At 51.9% G+C, this 20,784-nt stretch overlaps 1 protein-coding gene across 1 annotated transcript; it reads right to left on the reverse strand.

The window, feature by feature from the left end:
• Window positions 1-533: 533 nt before the first annotated feature.
• LOC137300234 (cytosolic 5'-nucleotidase 3-like) lies at window positions 534-15,186 on the reverse strand. The gene is made up of 9 exons (XM_067969335.1): window positions 14,940-15,186; window positions 11,860-11,958; window positions 10,721-10,790; window positions 10,360-10,406; window positions 7,651-7,736; window positions 5,823-5,912; window positions 5,127-5,289; window positions 3,860-4,060; window positions 534-1,177 (listed from the first exon to the last, which is right to left on the reverse strand). Exons 1-9 carry the CDS (start codon window positions 14,940-14,942, stop codon window positions 1,040-1,042), a joined length of 897 nt encoding a protein of 298 aa, XP_067825436.1. The 5' UTR covers window positions 14,943-15,186; the 3' UTR covers window positions 534-1,039.
• Between the last annotated feature and the right edge of the window lie 5,598 nt (window positions 15,187-20,784).

Consider the following 20,784-nt stretch of genomic DNA (forward strand, 5'->3'; position numbering starts at 1 on the left):
TGATATTTATTCTCAGGATGTGGGCATTGCTGACAAGGCCACATTTATTTCCCGATCTTAGTTGCCCTGAGGAGGTGTTTTTTAAAATTCGTTCATGGCATGTGGGCGTCACTGGCAAGGCCAGAATTTATTGCCCTCGAGAAGGTGGTGGTGAGCCGCCTTCTTGAACAACTGAGTGGCTTGCTCGGACATTTCAGAGGGCGATTAAGAATCAACCACGTTGGTGTGGGACTGGAGTCACATATAGGCCCAGACTGGGTAAGGACGGCAGGTTTCCTTCCCGAAAGGACAGTGGTGAAGCAGATGGGTTTTTATGACAATCCATTACTGATTCCAGATTTTATTTAATTAATTGAATTTAAATTCCCCAGTTGGTGGTCATCGAGGTGGGGTTCTGTGGAGCTCCGTAATCCACCCGGAGTGAATACCTTCAGAGGTTAGAGAATCAGAAGGGAGAATAATGGCAAAACCAGAACAATAATTCACGGCAGGTTACCAGGGCAACCTGCAATCAGTAACAAAAGACCCACCGATCCACACGTCCCTTCTCGGGCCTGATTTATTGCCTCGTCTCTCCACGCTCCCAACTAAACATTTAGACATTCCTTAGAATCTTGTTTTACGTTGCAAAACTTTTATTTAAAATCAGAACTGTGAAGTGTAAGGACGGCCAGTGACAGGGACAGTGAGGGAGACCGAGAGTTCCTCCATTTTACCCGTGACTGCTTTAAAAAAAATTTCACACATAATTTCCCCACACAAATAAGCAAAACACTGAATGAAGTAGATTCTCCGAGGCCTGTTTAGACATGGGACTCTATGGTCGAACTGTAAGAGTCTCCAGAGGCCTCCGTTTGGCCTCTGCTCATTTAAAATACTGTACAGAGTGGGTGGTCCAATTGTCCCAACCCTGTTTAGCAAGGGTGCCTTGTTTGTGCATCACAGACCACTTTGATCAAACCCCCTCACATCTCTCCAGGCCTGGCCCAACTCTATTTTGTTGGATAATACAGGTAGCTCAACAGTTCTTGCCAGACGCCTAATCGTCCAGACAGTTACGTGACGATGATACAGTTTGGAGAATGTGCTCGAGGATTCCATTCACCACGTCCAAGGTCTCATCCTTCACGAGGACAATGTCGTAGGAGGCCAGGTATTTGTCTAGGAGTTCATCCACCTGCAGGAGAAACATGGATACTGAACACAGGCACGGGGCAGGGAGTGGCACGGGCGCGGCGCCGGGAGTGGCACGGGCGCGGCGCCGGGAGTGGCACGGGCGCGGCGCCGGGAGTGGCACGGGCGCGGCGCCGGGAGTGGCACGGGCGCGGCGCCGGGAGTGGCACGGGCGCGGCGCCGGGAGTGGCACGGGCGCGGCGCCGGGAGTGGCACGGGCGCGGCGCCGGGAGTGGCACGGGCGCGGCGCCGGGAGTGGCACGGGCGCGGCGCCGGGAGTGGCACGGGCGCGGCGCCGGGAGTGGCACGGGCGCGGCGCCGGGAGTGGCACGGGCATCATAGTAGGTACAGCACAGGAGGAGGCCAGTCGGCCCATCGTGCTGTGCTGGCTCTGTGAAAGATCTATCCAATTAGTCCCAATCCCCCTACTCTATCCCCAGAGCCCTGTAAATTTTTTCCCTTCAAGTATTTATCCAATTCCCTTTTGAAAGTTATTATTGAATCTGCTTCCACCGCCCTTCAGGCAGCGCATTTCAGATCAGAACAACTCGCTGCATAAAAAAGGTTTCCTCATGTCGCCTCTGGCTCTTTTGCCAATTACCTTAAATCTGTGTCCTCTGGTTACCGACCCTCCTGCCACTGGAAACAGTTTCTCCTTATTTACTCTCCTAAAACCCCTCATGATTTTGAGCACCTCTATCAAATCTCCCCCTAACCTTCTCTGTTCTAAGGAGAACAATCCCAGCTTCTCCAGTCTCTCCACATAACTGAAGTCCCTCACCCCTGGTACCATTCTGGTAAATCTCCTCTGCACCCTCTCTAAGGCCTTGACATCCTTCCTAAAGTGCAGTGCCCAGAATTGAACTCAATACTCCAGCTGAGGCCTAACCAGAGTTTTATAAAGGTTTAGCATAACTTCCTTGCTTTTGTACTCAATGCCTCTATTAATAAAGCCCAGGATTCCATATGCTTTTTTAACAACCTTCTCAACTTGTCCTGCCACCTTCAAAGATTTGTGTACATACACCCCCAGGTCTCTCTATTCCTGCACCCCCTTTAAAATTGTACCATTTAGTTTATATTGCCTCTCCTCATTCTTCCTACCAAAATGAATCACTTCACACTTCTCTACTTTAAATTGCATCTGCCATGTGTCTGCCCATTTCACCAGTCTGTCTCTGTCCTCCTGAAGTCTGTTACTATCCTCCACATTGTTCACTACATTTCAGAGTTTCGTATCATCTGCAAACTTTGAAATTACACCCTGTATATCCAAGTCCAGGTCATTAATACATATCGAAAAGAGCAGTGGTCCCAATACTGACCCCTGGGGAACACCACTGTAAACTTCCCTCCAGTCTGAAAAACAACCGTTCACCACTACTCTCTGCTTTCTGTCACTTGGCCAATTTTGTATCCACGCGGTCACTGTCCCTTTAATCCTTGTGATTTAAGTTTGCTAACAAATCTATTATGTGGTACTTCATCAAATGCCTTTTGAAAGTCCATATACACAACATCCACCGCACTACCCTCATCAACCCCCTCCTGTTACTTCATCAAAGAACTCAAATCAATGAATCAATCCACAGTGCAGGGAGTAACACGGACCGCGAACACGGGCACAGCGCAGGGAGTAACACGGACCGCGAACACGGGCACAGCGCAGGGAGTAACACGGACCGCGAACACGGGCACAGCGCAGGGAGTAACACGGACCGCGAACACGGGCACAGCGCAGGGAGTAACACGGACCGCGAACATGGGCACAGCGCAAGTGCAGGGAGTAACACGGACCGTGAACACAGCGCAGGGAGTAACACGGACCGCGAACACGGGCACAGCGCAGGGAGTAACACGCACCGCGAACACGGGCACAGCGCAGGGAGTAACACGGATACAGAGAACACGGGCACAGCGCAGGGAGTAACACGGATACAGAGAACAGGCGAGGTGTGGGTGCACAGACACTGCTCTTGCAGTTTTTATATTATAATCTACAATGAACCCGCCCCAATGGGTGAACACCCTGCCCATTGTGTACCAAGACTTGGAGACAGGGCAGCTCCCAGGTTTGCTCCCTGGTCTGTGCCAGGGCAGTGGTAGCAACACTTAATCTGGCTTCAGTGACTCTGGGATTTGAGAGAGGATCAGCCCCCGTTCCAGTGACCCCTTGCTGGAAAAGGTGTGTGGCTGTGGGGCGAGGACAGGATTGGGTGTTGGCTGTGATGCTCCCCCTGGTTGAGCAGTTTGCCCACACTCACTGTCTGGGTACATGAAGAACGTCTTTGTGGGCGAGAACCCCACGTGCGTAGCCGTACCCCGACGTGGGCTAGCAAACGGACTTCGAACATGAGCAACACCTGAGTTAATATCCTGCAGGTCCTGGGACGCCAAATATCTTTGACTGAATCCCACTGCCGAGGGGCAAAGCCAGGAATGTGCGCTCCTCGCTCACCGGGCCTCTCCCCACCCCCCGCCCCACTCTGCCCACCGGGCCTCTCCCCCCACCCCCCCCACTCTGCCCAACGGGCCTCTCCCCCCCACTCTGCCCAACGGGCCTCTTCCCCCGCCCCACTCTGCCCACCGGGCCTCTCCCCCCACCCCCCCCACTCTGCCCAACGGGCCTCTCTCCCCCACTCTGCCCACCGGGCCTCTCCCCCCCGCCCCGCCCCACTCTGCCCACCTTGTCATTCAGAAATCCAATTTTCAGGATGTTCTCCTGGTTCTGGACTCCGTCGGCCATGTTGAGATCTCCCAGCGAATCTCCCAGGAGAAAGACATTACTGTAATTCTCCAGGTTCTGGAAATGTTCTGCGTTCCTCAGTGCCGCTTCCCGCTTGTTGTAAATGTGGATCAATTCACCTTTAAATCCTTTCAGAACTCCCTGAGCAATAAAAAAACAAATGGAATGATAAACTTGTAACAGGAAAGGCCACAGGTCCATCGAGTTCATCCCCAGTCTAAAGTTGTTCTCGACACTGTATCATTATGGGATGTTTAGGCATCGCTCTCCCACTTTCACTCAGCAGTCCCTGTAGCTCGACTTCTATTTGAAGACTCGCAGAACAAACCCACAGGATCAACTCCCCATTGTTTACTTCACAGAAATCAGCACCCCCACCCCCACCCTCCCTCCCCCTCCCACCCATACCCCACCCATACCCCACCCCCACCCTCCCTCTCCCACCCATACCCCACCCCACCCATACCCCACCCCCACCCTCCCTCTCCCACCCATACCCCACCCCACCCATACCCCACCCCCACCCTCCCTCCCTCCCCCTCCCTCCCTCCCCCTCCCATACCCCACCCCCACTCCCCCACCCATTCCCCACCCCCACTCCCCCACCCATTCCCCACCCCCACTCCCCCACCCATTCCCCACTCCCCCACCCCCACCCCCACCCTCCCTCCCCCAACCAGACCCCACCCCCACCCATACCACACCCCTCTTCCCCTCCCCAACCTCCCACCCCCTTCCCCACCCACTCTCGCACCCCCACCCCCCAGAAGCAGGAAGGTTCACGTGTGTAAGTTTCTCTATTTGCGTTCACACTGAGTGTCACCAACAGGGGGGGGGCGGCGGGGGAGTCTTCAATTGCGCCCCAGTGTCAGTATTGGTACAGACCTTTCCACAATCATTAAACTCCCCGCCTCATTAACTGTGATATTAGATCCTGAAGATTCCCAAATCCGCCAGCAACTCATCAACTCCTCCCCCGCACTCGATTACCCCGGGGCTACTCCCAAGAATCAAAGTCTCGAACCAGCCCCAGAAATACTTCACTTCGCACCTCACCTCCCAGAGGACCCCACACGAGAAGCCCCGCCCCCACCTCAGCCCCGCCCCCCACACGCACCTCAGCCCCGCCCCCCACACGCACCTCAGCCCCGCCCCCCCACACGCACCTCAGCCCCGCCCCCCACACGCACCTCAGCCCCTCACTCACATTCTCATCAAAGTCCATGAAGTTTGACACCACTGTGATGTTGGAGGAATAGACCTCGACCTGTTTGATTATTTCCATCAAAATGTCACCAACACCGGCCGAGAATATGAAGACAGGAATTCTGCACTGGTAAAGTTTATGGAAGAAATCCTTGTACCCGTCTCTGCGAGAGAAATCAATACATCACACACAGCAATCAGTCAGCGTCTCACAGCTGAAAGAAAGGGAGTTAGAGAGAAAGGGAGGAAAGAACTAACTAACTTGCATTTATATAGCGCCTTTCACGACCTCAGGACGTCCCAAAGCGCTTTACAGCCAAATAAGTACTTTTGAAGTGTAGTCACTGTTGTAATGTAGGAAATGCAGCAGCCAATTTGCGCACAGCAAGATCCCACAAACAGCAATGTGATAATGACCAGATAATCTGTATTAGTGATTTCGTTTGAGGGATAAATATTGGCCCAGGACCCCGGGGAGAACTCCCCAGCTCTTGTCCACCTGAGAGGGCAGACGGGGCCTCGATTTAAAGTCTCATCTGAAAGACGGCACCTCCGACAGTGCAGCGCTCCCTCGGTACTGGCACTGGGAGTGTCAGCCTGGATTATGTGCTCAAGTCTCTGGAGTGGGATTTGAACCCGCGACCTTCTGAGTCCAGGGCGAGAGTGCTGCCCACTGACACCTAAACATCTCAGTTACCTCAGCACAGCATTCGACTCCCTCACGGTTTCTGCCAGCTTGTTCTTTTGAATCCTCTGTCCCACGAGCAGCTCGTGTGCCTTCGTCCACCTGCCAAGAGAACAGAGATCCCTCGGGATCAATCCGGGGCTGACCAGCAACATTTCCACCAGTTACCTGGCACTTGTAACAACAACACTCGAGAAGCTCGACACCATCCAGGACAAAGCAGCCCGCTTGATTGGCACCCCATCCACCACCCTAAACATTCACTCCCTTCACCACCGGCGCACTGTGGCTGCAGTGTGTACCATCCACAGGATGCACTGCAGCAACTCGCCAAGGCTTCTTCGACAGCACCTCCCAAACCCGCGACCTCTACCACCTAGAAGGACAAGAGCAGCAGGCACATGGGAACAACACCACCAGCACGTTCCCCTCCAAGTCACACACCATCCCGACTTGGAAATATATCGCCGTTCCTTCATCATCGCTGGGTCAAAATCCTGGAACTCCCTTCCTAACAGCACTGTGGGAGAACCTTCACCACACGGACTGCAGTGGTTCAAGAAGGCGGCTCACCACCACCTTCTCAAGGGGCAACTAGGGATGGGCAATAAATGCCGGCCTCGCCAGGGACGCCCACATCCCGTGAATGAATTTTAAAAAAGCAGAGACCTCAGGTTACTGGTAATGATCAGAAGTGATTCTGTTTCTGTCCCTCCCTAACCCAGGTCCTGAGGCCAAATGCAGCATCCCTCCCCTCCCCCTTCCCTTCCCCATCCCCCTCCCAGCACCCCTCCCCCTTCCCTTCCCCATCCCCCTCCCAGCACCCCTCCCCCTTCCCTTCCCCATCCCCCTCCCAGCATCCCTCCCCTCTCCCTCCCACTCCCACTCCTCTCCCTCCCCCCCCCATCCTCCTCTCCCTCCCCATCGAGATTAGATAACTCAGGACATATATGAGTTGCTGGATGAAAGTAGTTCACCTTCTCCCATCCTGCTAGTCACCTGATCCAATGTTAGAGTTGTTGACTAATCACAGTAATCAATCTCCATCAATTAGACTCCAACTGACCCAGACACGAGGCGAGGAAAACCCCCAGTGGGGGAGAGCTTTGGGAACCAGAGGTCCAAAGTCACCAGTTTTTCCCGAGCCTGTTACACTCACCACACATCATGTCTCAAATTACTCACATACTGGATCCCAAAAAGTTATTTTCATTTGAATCAATACAAACTGCTTCCACCGTCTCCCGACAACAACAACTTGCATTTATATAGCGCCTTTAACTGAGTAAAATGTCCCAAGGCGCTTCACAGGAGCGATTATCAAACAAAATTTGACACCGAGCCACATAGAGATATTAGGACAGGTGACCAAAACCTTGGTCAAAGAGGTAGGTTTTAAGGAGCATCTTAAAGGAAGAGAGAGAGTGGGAGAGGTTTAGGGAGGGAATTCCAGAGCTTAGGGCCGAGGCAGCTGAAGGCACGGCCGCCAATGGTGGAGCGAAGGAAAATCAGGGATGCGCAAGACGCCAGAATTGGAGGAGCGCAGAGATCTCGGAGGGTTGTAGGGCTGGAGGAGGATACAGAGATAGGGAGGGGGGAGGCCGTGGAGGGATTTGAATGCGGGGGTGAGGGAGCCTGTTCCATACATTGCCCACTCGCTCGCTGAAATATTGTTTCCGCGGATTAGTTTTGAATTGAACCCCCTTCGAGCGCAGGCCGTGTCGCCTGGTTCTACAGTTCTGGACAAGGCCAGGATGGATCCCAAATCCTTTCTGCTCCAAGCGGTTCGGTGGTTGGGAGGGGGGAGAACAGAAGGAGACTCTGAGCATCGTGACCCTACCATTCAATCATCAGCGGCAGCTTCTCCTCGATGCTGCGAGAGGGGTCGATCTCGATGGGATAGTAGGTGTTGAGAAGGTCCTTCAGCTGCAATGGGAGGAGGAGAATCGTTAGCCCCCTGTGGTACGGTGGAGTCACTCCTGTTTATTTTACTTTTCCCAGCTTCGATCAGCCCTCCGCACTGACTGGACCCCCCGGGATGGGGCGGGGGTTCCCGTGTCAGAGACGGTGATTTGAGCCTGCGATCCCTAGAGCTGACTCTCCCTCCTTGTGTCGACAACTGCTCCGCGCGGTAGAACTCATCAGGAAACTCACTGCGAGGGCTCGTAGAATCGACAGCACAGGAGGATCCCATCACAACCAGTGCTGGAGGTGTGAACTCTAACCCCATTTAAACTCTCCCCGAATCATAGAAAGAAAGACTTGCATTTATATAGCACCTTTCACAACCTCGGGATGTCCCAAAGCGCTTTACAGCCAAAGAAATACTTTTTGAAGTGTAGTCACTGCTGTAATGTAGGAAACGCAGCAGCCAATTTGCGCACAGCAAGATCCCACAAACAGCAATGTGATAATGAGCAAATAATCTGTTTTAGTGATGTTGGGTGAGGGGTAAATATTGGCCCCAGGACACCGGGGAGAACTCCCCTGCTCTTCTTCAAAATAGTGCCATGAGATCTTTACACGGTGACTCGGTTTAAAGTCAAATCCGAAAGACGGCACCTCCGACAGTGCAGCGCTCCCTCAGTACTGACCCTCCGACAGTGCAGCGCTCTCAGTACTGACCCTCCGACAGTGCAGCGCTCCCTCAGTACTGACCCTCCGACAGTGCAGCGCTCCCTCAGTACTGACCCTCCGACAGTGCAGCGCTCCCTCAGTACTGACCCTCCGACAGTGCAGCGCTCCCTCAGTACTGACCCTCCGACAGTGCAGCGCTCCCTCAGTACTGACCCTCCGACAGTGCAGCGCTCCCTCAGTACTGACCCTCCGACAGTGCAGCGCTCCCTCAGTACTGACCCTCCGACAGTGCAGCGCTCCCTCAGTACTGACCCTCCGACAGTGCAGCGCTCCCTCAGTACTGACCCTCCGACAGTGCAGCGCTCCCTCAGTACTGACCCTCCGACAGTGCAGCGCTCCCTCAGTACTGACCCTCCGACAGTGCAGCGCTCCCTCAGTACTGACCCTCCGACAGTGCAGCGCTCCCTCAGTACTGACCCTCCGACAGTGCAGCGCTCCCTCAGTACTGACCCTCCGACAGTGCAACACTCCCTCAGTCCTGACCCTCCGACAGTGCAGCGCTCCCTCAGTCCTGACCCTCCGACAGTGCAGCGCTCCCTCAGTACTGACCCTCCGACAGTGCAGCGCTCCCTCAGTACTGACCCTCCGACAGTGTATCACTCCCTCAGTACTGACCCTCCGACTGTGCAGCGCTCCCTCAGTACTGACCCTCCGACTGTGCAGCGCTCCCTCAGTACTGACCCTCCGACAGTGCAGCGCTCCCTCAGTACTGACCCTCCGACAGTGTATCACTCCCTCAGTACTGACCCTCCGACTGTGCAGCGCTCCCTCAGTACTGACCCTCCGACTGTGCAGCGCTCCCTCAGTACTGACCCTCCGACTGTGCAGCGCTCCCTCAGTACTGCCCTGGAGTGCAGGCCTACTGCGACCCACCAGGGGGCAGTCCGTGGCCCCGGACCGTACCCCAACTGGGTCGGGGCAGGTGGGCGGGGCGGGGAAGAGACGGGGGAGGGGGGTGGCGGTGGGCATCTGTGACTTCAGCAGAGGAAGGGAGAAAATTGGGGAAAATCTCAAACATTCGGGGATTGAATCTGCACAGAGGCAAGTAACAGGGCAGGGAATTGTAATCCTTTCCCACTTTACATGAGCCTAAGATACAGCAGATTCTCCCACCCCCAAACTCACAAGCACCCAGAATTTCACTATTTCCTTTTTACAAAATGGCCACTCAGGAAACGAAGGCAATCGGGAGGATGGGGCTGTTCCTGTCGGTCCTTCATTGGGTGTGAACGGTGTCTCGGAGATTAGTGACTGCTGACACCAGGAGGCGACCGGCAACATTGCAATGGGTGAACAAAATTAATTCACAGAAAGGCACCTATTGGAAAGAAATATATAAAGTCTTGCCTTTATACAGCTCCGAAACACAGCACAAGACATCCTGAAACGCTTCAGGTGCAATGAACCATTTTGAAGTGCAGTGACTATTGCTATGTAAGCAAACACGGCAGCTTCGGTACACAGGGGGCTGTTCGACTCCTCGTTTCTGTGACAATGCTAGCCCCTCTCCTGGAACTATTAATTCTACTCCCATTTCTCTGCTCTTTGTGTTTTAAATAAATTCAACAAGGATGTTTTCAAGGGTAAAATAAATGTTACATCCTCGGCAGTCACAATTCTCTCTCTTATTTGTCAACAGAGAATCTAAAGGCCAAATTCAATCCCTCTGAAATTCAACAGGAATTTTAACTTCCTGCTTCACCTGCATTTTTCTGCACAGTGAGAAAGGGCAGGGAATTGGGATTAAAATGACAACAGTTGGGTGAGGTATTCCAAACCCACGATCCTTCCCCGAGAGTTCAGGGCACTGAAATTGTTCCTAATCTGGATTCTAATGTCACTGACAATCCGCTGCTCCTCCCCAAGTCCTGGGGAGAGCCACGGTTTATGTAAACGTGGAGACACCAGTTACCTTTCTCCTGCATTCCTCGCTGACTAATTTGCTGTCATCAATAATATCTGCAAATAATCAAAAAAAAAACACAAAAACAGAGATATCACAGGTCTGACCGAGAGCGGAACATTAAACAATCATCTGACAAAAAAATAAGCAAACAATAAACAACGAGTGGGTTTTCCTCTGCTCCCAGGATCCATCCCCTTGGAGACTCTTTGTGTCCCCAGGAGATCCCCTGTATCCCCCCCCCCAGGAGACCTCCTTCTTACCCCCCCTCCCCCAGGAGACCCTTTGTCCCCTCACCCCCCAGAAGACCCTTGCCCCCCTCCCCCTCCTCCAAGAGACCCCTGTAGCAGAAACGGATAACAGAACTCACTGTGACAGGTCGGGCTCCTTTTCCCATTGCAGGCGAATCGAGTTAAAGTCATATCGAAATCTGTAATGACCTGGAACAGAAAAAGCAGCCCAGCGGTGGGAGCAGGTCGCACTGACATTTCACAGCTCTAACATCCCCTAAAACATAGAAAAACATGGACCGGAGACCCTGCATAGAATTCAGCTCCTGCCTTTTATACAGAGCCCCCGTTCCAATTGCCCCCCACACACCAATACCCAGACCCTCCACGTACACACCCCACCCCACGCGGACACAGAGACTGATGTGATGGTGTTTAATTCATGGCTAACAGGCAAAGTTATTCTCTTTTTAACCTCAAAGTTGCCATAACTAAAAGACAGAACAAACAAACGATGATACATTGAATTTCATCACATCGTGCTCTGTACGTGAAAGGGGCTGTGTTATTTCCATTTGTTCTTTGGGCATCATTGGCCAGGCCGGCATTTATTGCCCATCCCTAGTTGCCCCTTGAGAAGGTGGTGGTGAGCCGCCTTCTTGAACCGCTGCAGTCCGTGTGGTGAAGGTTCTCCCACAGTGCTGTTATGGAGGGAGTCCCAGGATTTTGACCCAGCGATGATGAAGGAACGACCAATATATGTCCAAGTCGGGATGGTGTGTGAACTGGAGGGGGTGGTGTTCCCATGATATTGCTGCTGTTGTCCTTCTAGTTGGTGGATCGCAGGTTTGGGAGGTGCTGTCAAAGTAACCGTGGCGAGTTGCAGCAATGCATCCTGTAGACAGTACGCACTGCAGCCACGGTGCGCCGGTGGCGGAGGGAGTGGATACTGAGTCTGGTGGTCAAGTGAACTGCTGTGTCCTGGATGGTGTCGAGCTACGCAAGTGTTGTTGGGGGAGATGGTCGGGACTTTCTGTGTTGGACGTGGTCACTTGTACGGTGCAAATGTTTTACCTGCCGCTTGTCAGCCCAATCCTGAATGTTGTCCAAGTCCTGGTGCAGGCTGAATAGGTTGTCTTATTACTGCTCAACATAAACCCACAACTCAGGGTAACTAAAGAGCGCCCACCCACCCATTGAGGGCCGTAACTAAGGGCTCTTTAATCCCTGAAACCCACACTAGGAGTAACGAAGGACTGCTCCCTCACTGTAAACCCACCTGCAGTTTGGACGCTCCCCCATCACGGAGGGAAGAAATTATTTCTCTGACCCGCTCCGGTTCCCGGATGTGAACTGTGCTGTTTTTTAATTCTGGTACCTGCAGGAAAATGAAAACAGTCACCCAGAGAATATTAAATCAATCACTCCGAATAACGTCAGACACAGTATATCATCATATAGAGGGGAGCGATAAACCCAGTGACACATGGCGTGTTACAATTTATTATATATTAAGTACGGTGAGTGCTCTCGAGATTCTGATGGTATTTGAACTGTAGATGGTGTCGATGTGTAACGTTATGTGACCAAGTGATTCTAATGGGATCGGCCCAGCGTTAAGCAATGGACCCTGAACCAGATCACAGAAACTATAGCCACCTGTCCCCTAGGTAAAACTTCTCCCCCCACCCATGAACAAAGATTTCATGCTCAATCTCCCCCCTCCCCCACTGAGCAAATTCTTGCCTCTTAACTTCTCACCCCCATCACCAAGCTTCAGAATCTCCCCCGCCCCAGCTCCTGCTGTAATTCTCGCCCTCAATGTCTGGCTGTTCTTGGGCTCAATTATCCCTACCCCACTGATCTCAATCCCCCTCACCCTCCCACCGTCTTCTCCCTCCACCACTGCCTCCTATTTGCCCCCCCCCTCCTCTTGTCTGCTCCCTCCTCCCCTTCCCCCACATTAGCTCATTGTCCCCCACTGTTTAACCCTACTTGATCGGAGAGATTCAAACTGAACATAGGTAGTCGATCAACGCCACGGGAGATCGACAAGTATAATAAACATGTATACACATACGCGCACACAAGTACATGTACATGCACCGATGCACACCCACGCATAAACACGCACATACATATGCGCATATACACGCACACATGCATGCACAGGCACATATACACACGCACATGTCCACATACACACACACGGATACACAGATGCACACATACACATATACCCGCAAGCACAAGTGTTACACCCAGTTAACAGTGTTACTATACAATACATACACACGCTGTAACTCACGGTGCCTTACATGCACGAGCTGTAACGCATGGTGCATTATGTACACACACATGCATTAATACACGGTGCATTGCGCGCGCAGTAACACGGTGCATTGCGCGCGCGCGCCCGCGCAGTAACACGGTGCATTGCGCGCGCGCGCCCGCGCAGTAACACGGTGCATTGCGCGCGCGCGCCCGCGCAGTAACACGGTGCATTGCGCGCGCGCGCCCGCGCAGTAACACGGTGCATTGCGCGCGCGCGCCCGCGCAGTAACACGGTGCATTGCGCGCGCGCGCCCGCGCAGTAACACGGTGCATTGCGCGCGCGCGCCCGCAGTAACACGGTGCATTGCGCGCGCCCGCCCGCAGTAACACGGTGCATTGCGCGCGCCCGCCCGCAGTAACACGGTGCATTGCGCGCGCCCGCCCGCAGTAACACGGTGCATTGCGCGCGCGCGCCCGCAGTAACACGGTGCATTGCGCGCGCGCGCACGCAGTAACACGGTGCATTGCGCGCGCGCGCACGCAGTAACACGGTGCATTACATGCGCACGCACGCAGTAACACGGTGCATTACATGCGCACACACGCAGTAACACACAGTGCATTACATGCGCACACACGCAGTAACACACAGTGCATTACATGTGCACACACGCAGTAACACACAGTGATCACTGGCCACTTTGACACTAAGGCCACTTGTTGATCACAAGTTTCTGGAGCATGCTGTACTAGTAGGGAGTAACAATCACTACAGATACACATCTGTGAACCTTGCCCATCTAACAGGCTCATCTAACACAGGAACGGCACAGCACTCAGTTACCAATGCAGGGTCTGCGATGGTCACTGCAATGGAATTAAACAGAGGGGCTGGAGTCACCCTGTGCCACATTAATGAACACCCTTCGTTAAAATGGGGAGGGGCAAAGGAATTTAATACAAAAATATATAAACACTTGTATTACTAAAATCGCACAGCATCATCAGCCACTGTGCAATGCACACCTGGGAGGCAACAGCATAAAAACACCCAACAAATGCCATCTCCACCTGAGAGGACCTCTCATCTGAAAGACAGCAGCTCCGGCAGTACAGCACTCCCTCGGTACTGCACCGGGAATGTCAGCCTGGATATGTGCTCAAGTCTCATATCGTAGTAAGTACAGCACAGGAGGAGGCCGTTCAGCCCATCGTGCCTGTGCCAGCTCTTTGAGAGAGCTCTCCAACTAGTCCCACTCCTCCTGCTCTTCCCCCAAAGCCCTGCAAAATTTCTCCTTTTCAAGTATTTATCCAATTCCCTTTTGGATCTGCTTCCACCGCCCTTTCAGGAAGCGCATTCCAGATCGTAACAACTCATTGCGTAAATAAAACGTTTCCTCATATCGCCTCTGGCTCTTTTGCCGATCACCTTAAACCTGTGCCCTCTGGTTACCGACCACTGGAAACAGTTTCTCCTTATTTACTCTATCAAAACCGTTCAAGATTTTGATCACCTCGATCAAGTCTCCCCTTAACCGTCTCTGTTCCGAGGAGAACAATCCCGGCTTCTCCACATAACTGAGGTCCCTCATCCCTGGCACCATTCTAGTAAATTTCTCCTCCGCCCTCCCCAAGGCCTGGACATCCTTCCTGAGGTGCGGTGCCCACAATATTCCAGGGTTTTTATAAAGGTTTAGCACAACTTCCTTGTTTTTATAGCCAACGCCTCTGATGATATAAAGCCCAGGCTCTGGAGTGGGGCCTGAATCCACGGCCCTCTGACTGAACCTCCACCCACACCTTCCAATGGGCTATTTGACCATGAAGGGCATCGCAGCCTGATCCTCGCTCAAAATCAACTCAAACCTTCCAACAGGATCAGCTCCGGGGGGGGACCCGGGGCCCGGACCCGACCCGCCGGCGCTGGGGCTCGATGCAACTTTAGATCGTGTCGAGCGCCTGGATCTGGGCCCCGGGGTCGAGTCTAAAGGCTCGCCCCCCCCCCGCCCTCTCCCCCCTTATTTAGGGGGTGCCCCCCTCCCCCCTCCCCTTTACCCGGTCTCCCGGCGGGTTTGCGCCGCTCACCATCTTTGTTCCGGCTCAGGATCCAAAACTCGGCAACCGGAGGCCCCGGGACAGGGGACAGGGGGTCGGAGGCCGCAGACTGGCCGGCTCGCAAGGCCCAGAGTCCGGGGTGGGCTCTCGGCGATCCCGGGGTCCGATCCCGCCTCTGATTCCGGGGTCGAAGCAAATACCGAAAAAAAAACCCCCGACTTCAGACCAAACAATGCGGCGCAGGCGGAAGCGGCAAACACCCTGACCCCGCCCCGAACCCCACCCCTGAACCCCAAACCCCGCCCCCGAACCCCACCCCTGAACCCCAAACCCCGCCCCCTGAACCCCAAACCCCGCCCCGAACCCCCAAACCCCGCCCCTGAACCCCGCCCCGAACCCCCAAACCCCGCCCCTTGAACCCCGAACCGCGCCCAGAACCCCAAACCCCGCCCCCTGAACCCCAAACCCTCTCCCCAAACTCAAACCCCACTCTGAACCCCAAAGCCCACACCACACCCTGTCCTTCACCCCAAACCGCCGCCCTGATCCTCACACCCTGAACCCCACACCCTGCCCTTCACCCCGAACCCCATGCCCCGCCCTTCACCCCACACCCTGCCCTTCACCCCGAACCCCATGCCCCGCCCTTCACCCCAAAACCAAACCATGCCCTTCTCCCCGAAACCTACACCCCACCCTTCACTCCAAACCCCACACCCCACCCTTCACCCCTCACCCCTATCATTCACCCCGAAACCCTCACCCCCACCCTTCACCCCACTCCCTACACCCTGTCCTTCGCCCCGCTTCCCAAACCCTACCCTTCACCCCACTCCCCACACCCCGTCCTTCGCCCTGCTCCCCACACCCCGTCCTTTGCCCCACTCCCTACATCCCACCCTTTGCCCCGAACCCCACATCCCATCTTTCACTCCTCTCCCCATGGCCCGCCCTTCGCCCCACTCCCCACACCCCACTCTTCAACCCACAACTTTCTGACTCCGAGGTGTGAGCGCTATCACTGAGCCAAGGCTGACACTTAAATTGTTTTAACAACTGGCCGATGGTGAACGGCTCACAAGTCAAAGTTTGATGCCTCTTTGCAAATTTAAGAAGATGAAACTCATGGGCAGCCCTCAGAAGGACCATTAAACTCAAACACAGTTTGTGAGGGGTTAAATGAGGAGCTGACTGTCAGAGCTACTTTTGTGAGTCTATATTTTAGGGCCATTTGTGATTTATTGCCCATCCCTAATTGCCCTTGAGAAGGTGGTGATGAGCCGCCTTCTTGAACCGCTGCAGTCCGTGTGGTGAAGGTTCTCCCACAGTGCTGTTAGGTCGGGAGTTTCAGGATTTTGACCCAGTGATGATGAAGGAACGGCCGATATATGACCAAGAGTGCTACCAACTGAGCCAAACAGAAACACATCTTTGGATCGGGAGTTGGAGTAAAAAGTGGAAGGAAATTAGAAGAAGTGTCAAAAAGTGATGAAATTTGGGTTCATTGAGAAAGACAAAAGTAGGTTGACCAGAGATGGAAATGGTCAGCATCAAGGCGATGCCAAGAATGTTGCAGAAGAGCAGCTAAAATGGAGAAGCATCAGCAGTGGGTGGGAAAGTATGGTCCTGGGTATCTCAATTATACTCCGACTGTGTAATGTACCATATGCTTTAAGTCAGACTTTATTACAGTACACTTACTGTACTCTCATCCATGCCATTGTTACCTCTAGATTTGACTATTCCAATGCTCTCCTGGCCGACTTCCCATCTTCCACACTCCATAAACTTAAGCTCATCCAAAACTCTGCTGCCCGTTTCTTAACTCACACCAAGTTCCGTTCACCCATCACCCTTGTGCTCGATGACCTACATTGGCTCCTGATCCAGGAACGCCTCACTTTTAAAATTCCCATCCTTGTTTTCAAATCCCTCCATGGCCTCGCCCCTCCCTATCTCTGTAACCTCCTCCAGCCCTACAACCCTCTGAGATCTCTGCGTTCTTCCAACTCTGGCCTTGCGCGCATCCCTGATTTTAATCGCTCCACCACTGGCGGCCGTGCCTTCAGCTGCCTAAGATCTGGAATTCCCTCCTAAAACTCTCCACCTCTCTATCCTCCTTTAAAAGGCTCCTTAAAACCTACCTCTGTGACCAACCTAGTGTGGCTCAGTGTCAAATTTTGTTTGATAATCGCTCCTGTGAAACGCCTTGGGACGTTTTACTCCGTGAAAGGTGCTCTATAAATGCAGGTTGTTGTCGTTACACCATAATCTGCACCACACCATGGTATATAATGACCTGTATATTATACACTTAACTACACAAAGCTCATTATATATTTCATGCATTACAATGACCGATTGAAATTTGTCATTTCCGTTCCTTCGCTGATCGCTAAGAATGGCATTCGCCCTGTAAACATTAATAAACGTGTGGGTAGAGTTGGAATCCAGTAGAATGTTGGTAATTGGAAAATCTCCTGCCTCCTCTTACATAAAAAGGGTCGGATTCCCTCTTCCTTCCTGTCTTTTTTTTTCACGATAGAAAGTTAGTTACCCGACAGCCTGTAAATTACAAACATTGTCTTTTGTTGTGTCATTTTAAAACGTACACCCTCAATGTTTACGTTATGAGAACAATCAATAATAGGGTTACATACAAACCAAGGGCACCCACAAATCCTAGCTCACAAATACACGATGTGAGTTGATAGGAGCAGGGAGTTGGTCGGCGGGGTCTGCTGGGGAATGTGAGCGGGTAACAGTACTGACTCGGGGCCCAGTAGATGCTGAACGATCAGCCATTAAACTGAGGCAAGGACCTTTGATTGTCCATGTCACCAAATGGAAGTCCACCAGATGTGCTGGGGACCTTCTCCTTAGTGATGTTACAATTGGATGTGTTCTGGAACCCTGAGCAGCGCCTCTAAAAACACAAATCGTGACAACCAGCTCACACACTGACCTTTTCCACCACATCCACCCAATCTCATTGGGAAAAGTTCTTTTCGCTTTTAGTTTGAAAGCTTCATTATGGAGGAACCCTCAACCTCAACTCGGCAGTTAAGGCAGAGCACTATGGAGAGGAAGATGAGTGCCATGGCTTGTACCATCTTCAACGAGCTTCGCCTTGAGGGAAAACTCTGCGACGTGGTTATCAGGGTGAACGGCATCGACTTCAACGCCCATAAGAACATCTTATGCAGCTGCAGCTCGTACTTTCGGTCAGTAACTGCAGCAAATAGGCTTCCTCCTTCTCCCATTCTTCTTAGTGTGTTTTAGTCCCGAAAGTGACGATGCTGAAGAGAACAAAGTGTTCGAGATGATTCACCATAAATTATTCTTTGAAGCTCAACTAATTCAAATTGTAAAGTGAAATTCAGAATTCACCCGGATTTCGCCAAATGATAAGTTGCAACCGTTTTAATGCAACACAATTGTTGTATAGCCCGCCTGAGATGGTGTTAATCTGAATACATAACTTTGTAACACCTCACAGAAAGACCATAATATTCCTGGAAATCGCCTACACTCATTGCAAGAGAAAGTGCTGAGCAATGAGTATCTTCTATTCTTATCTATCCAGTCCCAGACAGGCAATCTCCTACAATGGCTTCTCTTCCCGCTCCCATACTGTTACCTCTGGAGTCCCCCAAGGATCTATCCTTGGCCCCTTCCTATTTTTCATCTACAGTCTGCCCCTCGGCAACATCATCCGAAAACACATCAGATTCCACATGTATGCTGCCGACACCCAGCTCTACCCTACCCCCATCTTTCTCCACTCCTCCACTGCCTCTGATTTGTCACGTTTGTCTTACATCCAGTATTCTTCAAATTTCTTCCAATTAAGTATTGGGAAGACCAAAGCCATTGTCTTTGGCCCCTGCCACAAGCATCATTTCCTCACCACCGACTCCATTCCTCTCCCTGGCCACCGCCTGAGGCTGAACCAAACCGTTTGCAACCTTGGCATCCTATATGGCCCTGAGCTGAGCTTCAGACCCTGTAACCTCTCCATCACCAAGACCACCTCCTTCCACATCCATAACATCGCCCGTCTCCGCCACTGCCTCATCTCATCTGCTGCTGAAATCCTCATCCATGCTTTTGTTAACTCCAGACTCGACTATTCCAATGCTCTCCTGGCTGGCCTCCCATCTTCCACCCTCCATAAACTTGAGCTCATCCAAAACTCTGCTGTCAGTATCCTAACTCGCAGCAAGTCCCATTCACCCATCACCTCTGTGCTCACTGACCTACATTTGCTCCCATAGGAACATAGGAACAGGAGTAGGCCATTCAGCCCCTTGAGCACGCTCCGCCATTTGATAAGATCATGGCTGATCTGTGATCTAACTCCATATACCTGCCTTTGGCCCATATCCCTCAATACCTTTGGTTGCCAAAAAGCTATCTTATCTCAGATTTAAAATTAGCAATTGAGCTAGTATCAATTGCCATTTGCGGAAGAGAGTTCCAAATTTCTACAACCCTTTATGTATAGGAGTGTTTTCTAATCTCACTCCTGAAAGGTCTGGCTATAATTTTTAGACTGTGCCCCCTACTCCTAGAATCCCCAACCAGCGGAAATAGTTTCTCCCTATCCGCCGTATCTGTTCCCCTTAATATCTTATAAACTTCGATCAGATCACCCCTTAACCTTCGAAACTCTAGAGAATACAACCCCAATTTGTGTAATCTCTCCTCAGAACTTAACCCTTGAAGTCCGAGTATCATTCTAGTAAACCTACGCTGCACTCCCTCCAAGGCCAATATGTCCTTCCAAAGGTGCGGTGCCCAGAACTGCTCACAGTACTCCAGGCGCAGTCTAACCAGGGTTTTGTATAGCTGCAGCATAACTTTTGCCCCCTTGTACTCTAGTCCTCTAGATATTAAGGCCAGCATTCCATTAGCCTTACTGATTATTTTCTGCACCTGTTCATGACACTTCAATGATCTATGTACCTGAACCCTAAGTCCCTTTGGACATCCCCTGTTTTTAACTTTTTACCAGTTAGAAAGTACCCTGTTCTATCCTTTATTGGTCCAAAGTGGATGACCTCACATTTGCCTACATTGAATTCCATTTGCCACAGTTTTGCCCATTCACCTAATCTATCAATGTCCCTTTGTAATTTTATGTTTTCATCTACACTGCTTACAGTGCCACCAATCTTTGTGTCATTGGCAAACTTAGATATGAGACGTTCTATGCCTTCATCTAAGTCGTTAATAAATATTGTGAATAACCGAGGCCCCAAGACAGATCCCTGCAGGACTCCAGTAGTCACATCCTGCCAATGTGAGTACCTACCCATTATCCCTACTCTCTGTCGCCTTTCGCTCAGCCAACCTCCTAACCAAGTCCGTACTTTTCCCTCGATTCCATGGGCTTCTATCTTAGCTAACAGTCTCTTATGTGGGACTTTATCAAATGCCTTCTGGAAGTCCATATAAATAACATCCATTGACATTCCTCTGTCCACTACTTTAGTCACCTCTTCAAAAAATTCAATCAGGTTTGTCAGGCATGACCTACCTTTCACAAATCCATGCTGGCTCTCTCTGATTAACTGAAAAATTTCAAGGTGTTCAGTCACCCTATCCTTAATTATAGACTCCAGCATTTCCCCCACAACAGATGTTAGGCCAACTGGTCTATAATTCCCTGGTTTCCCTCTCACTGCCGGTCCAGCAATGCCTCGATTTTAAAATGCTCATCCTTGTGTACCTAGTTGAAAACACTGATAAACTGAGTGCCTAGTTGGTGCATTGATGAGCTGAGTACCAGCTACACAATGTAAAAACGAGGAAAGTCCCCCTCTGTTTATCCAGTTCACCCCATTATTCAGTTTCTGTTTCAGAACTCAAT

This window comes from Heptranchias perlo, chromosome 30, assembly GCF_035084215.1.
Source record: "Heptranchias perlo isolate sHepPer1 chromosome 30, sHepPer1.hap1, whole genome shotgun sequence".
NCBI lineage: Eukaryota > Metazoa > Chordata > Chondrichthyes > Hexanchiformes > Hexanchidae > Heptranchias > Heptranchias perlo.

Bases quoted from the DNA above. Each gene is read 5' to 3' on its own strand.
- LOC137300234 (XM_067969335.1), bottom strand. The intron at 5,913-7,650 runs GTAGGGTCACGA...TTCTCTTGGCAG, and splicing joins CTGCCGCTGATGATTGAATG to GTGGACGAAGGCACACGAGC. The intron at 5,290-5,822 runs GTAACTGAGATG...TTTCTCTCGCAG, and splicing joins GAGTCGAATGCTGTGCTGAG to AGACGGGTACAAGGATTTCT.